This window comes from Neophocaena asiaeorientalis, unplaced genomic scaffold (assembly GCF_003031525.2).
Source record: "Neophocaena asiaeorientalis asiaeorientalis breed wild unplaced genomic scaffold, Neophocaena_asiaeorientalis_V1.1 scaffold134, whole genome shotgun sequence".
In the NCBI taxonomy this organism is placed as follows: Eukaryota; Metazoa; Chordata; class Mammalia; order Artiodactyla; family Phocoenidae; genus Neophocaena; species Neophocaena asiaeorientalis.
In genome coordinates this window covers 25,411,340-25,413,830 of record NW_020185339.1, presented here as the reverse complement: position 1 = coordinate 25,413,830, position 2,491 = coordinate 25,411,340, and the positions used below count along the sequence as shown (strand labels likewise).

Sequence of the window (2,491 nt, the reverse complement as noted above, 5' to 3'; positions counted from 1 at the left end):
CTCTTAGACAACTGGGGCTTTGGGGAAAGTGGCTGAAAGTCGGAAATGGAAACACAATCCCGGCATCAAAGTCTTGCTGCTCGGTGTCGGGTTCTTTCCAGCCGGAGCTCCCAGGGAGTCAGCCAAGGCCAGACCCAGGGCTCCCCACGCCCTGCCGCTGCGCTTCCGCCTGCTTTCCAGTTTTTTTATTTATTAAGAAAAAAAAAATACGGTGTCTCCCTGACCCTTAGCTCCAAGCCCCAATCCAGTCAGCAATCTTTTGGGGTAGGAATCAGTCTCCCCCACACGTCTCCTAAGCCTAGTGGGAGGCTCCCAGGAAAAGTCCTGGTCTTGCCAGACCCCTTTGCGTCGGCCAAATTCAGCCTCCCCCTCCTCATTCTCCCTCCCCGAGGCCGGCCAGGGGGCGTTGCCCTGTCCCTTTAAATCTCCCAGCTCCCTCCTCTTTTCCCCTCCTGAGAGCCAATCAGCAGAGACCTCTTCCCTTTCGCCCCGCCCCACCTCTAGGGGTGGGAACCCCAGAAGACCCGGCCAAGGCATCACGTGCACGGGTGGCGTCACGTGGGCGCGGGAGGGTTGCAGAGGGGAGGCTGGCGGGAGCGGGTGATTTCTTAATGAAATGTCCCCGCATGCGTAGAGGACATGTAGGGAGGGAGGTGGAAGCCCCAGGACGAGGAGGGGAGGGGTAGAGAGAGAAGGGAGGAGGGATGGGGGAGGGGAAAAGGGAGCGAGGTGTCTCCCCAGCTCGCAGCCTCTGGCAAGTGGAGTTTTTAAAAAGCTCGAGCAGATCATGTCATGACGACTTCGCTGCTCCTGCATCCTCGCTGGCCGGAGAGCCTTATGTACGTCTATGAGGACAGCGCGGCGGAGAGCGGCAGCGGCGGCGGCGGCGGCGGGGGAGGCGGCGGCGCGGGCGGCGCGGGGGGGGGCTGCAGCGGAGCGAGCCCCGGCAAAGCCCCGAGCATGGACGGGCTGGGCAGCAGCTGCCCGGCCAGCCACTGCCGCGACCTGCTTCCGCACCCCGTGCTGGGCCGCCCGCCGGCTCCCCTGGGCGCCCCTCAGGGCGCCGTCTACACGGACATCCCGGCCCCGGAGGCGGCGCGCCAATGCGCCCCGCCGCCGGCGCCCCCCACCTCGTCCAGCGCCACCCTGGGCTATGGCTATCCTTTCGGTGGCAGCTACTACGGCTGCCGCCTGTCGCACAACGTGAACCTGCAGCAAAAGCCTTGCGCCTACCACCCGGGCGATAAGTACCCCGAGCCGTCGGGCGCCCTGCCGGGTGACGACTTGTCCTCCAGGGCCAAGGAGTTCGCCTTCTATCCCAGCTTCGCCAGCTCCTACCAGGCGATGCCCGGCTACCTGGACGTGTCTGTGGTGCCTGGGATCAGCGGGCACCCGGAGCCGCGTCACGACGCGCTCATCCCCGTCGAAGGCTACCAGCACTGGGCTCTCTCCAACGGCTGGGACAGTCAGGTGTACTGCTCCAAGGAGCAGTCTCAGTCCGCCCACCTCTGGAAGTCTCCCTTTCCAGGTAAGGAAGGGGCCCGAGCGCCGCCGCCGCCGCCGCCGCCAGGGACCCGTCCCAGCCCCTCCTGCCCCGGGGCTCCGCGCCCCAGCCACCCCCGCCGTCTGGCCCCGGCGCGCCGGCTCTGCTGGGCTGCCGATGGAGCCGGCCGGGCGAGCTGCGCTGAGGAATGCGCCAGGGAAGAAATCTGCTCCGACACGTTCCCCGGAGCTGCCGGGCGGAGAGTGAAGCAATCACAGGCGCCCGAGCGCCCGGCCGCCGGCTCCGCTCCAGTCGGGAGCTTGTCTCCTCCTCCCCCAGCGGGCTCCAGTCTCACGCGCGGCTCTTGGCCTCCTAAACCCGCTTCCGGCCAGGAATGAGGGGTGGGGTGGGCCTTGGGTGCCTTGGAATCCAAAACCACTAGGACAAAACGCTCAACCCACCGATTAATTGGGGAAAAAAATTAGAACCCCCAAACATTTTGTTTGCCTGAATGTCCAAGATCATTCAGGCACTGCAGGCACTGGACAGTTTTTGTTGTTGTTTTTAAACAGGGGTCTAATTTGCCGGGATCTACAGAAATGTAGGATGTTTTCTTTTTTCTTTTCTTGATTTATTTTAAGAATTTGGCCACGAATTTCCTGATTGTTAAAGGAACAAGAGAGCTAAAATCTCTGGAGAGGGTGTGGAGAAAAGGGAATTCACATCCCTCTCCTGGATTATAAAATTCTTTGCCTCTCTGGTGTACTGAGCTCAAATCCTGTGGGTGTTCGCACTACCAACTCCCCCAAATGAGGGGGAGAAAGAGAGTTACCCATGCCTTAGACACAGGGGAGTGTCTCTTTCTCTTAGAGGGGAGTGAGGATGAGGGTGGGAGGGAGACCTGCTTTGGAAGGATCTGAGGTCCAGGCCCAGGCGGGGGACCCCTCTGTATTGTCTGGCTCCATATGCGGTGGGGGATTGGAATTTAGTGGTGTTCTGTTCCCTTTC

At 61.9% G+C, this 2,491-nt stretch overlaps 1 protein-coding gene across 1 annotated transcript in view; it reads left to right on the top strand.

The window, feature by feature from the left end:
• The first annotated feature begins 753 nt into the window (after positions 1–753).
• The window catches only part of HOXC13 (homeobox C13), an 8,269-nt gene continuing 6,531 nt past the window's right edge, over positions 754–2,491 (top strand). Inside the window, exon 1 of the mRNA XM_024736991.1 lies at positions 754–1,528. Coding sequence (XP_024592759.1) covers positions 793–1,528 — 736 coding nt within the window. The 5' untranslated portion in view covers positions 754–792. The remainder of the gene's footprint in view (positions 1,529–2,491) is intronic.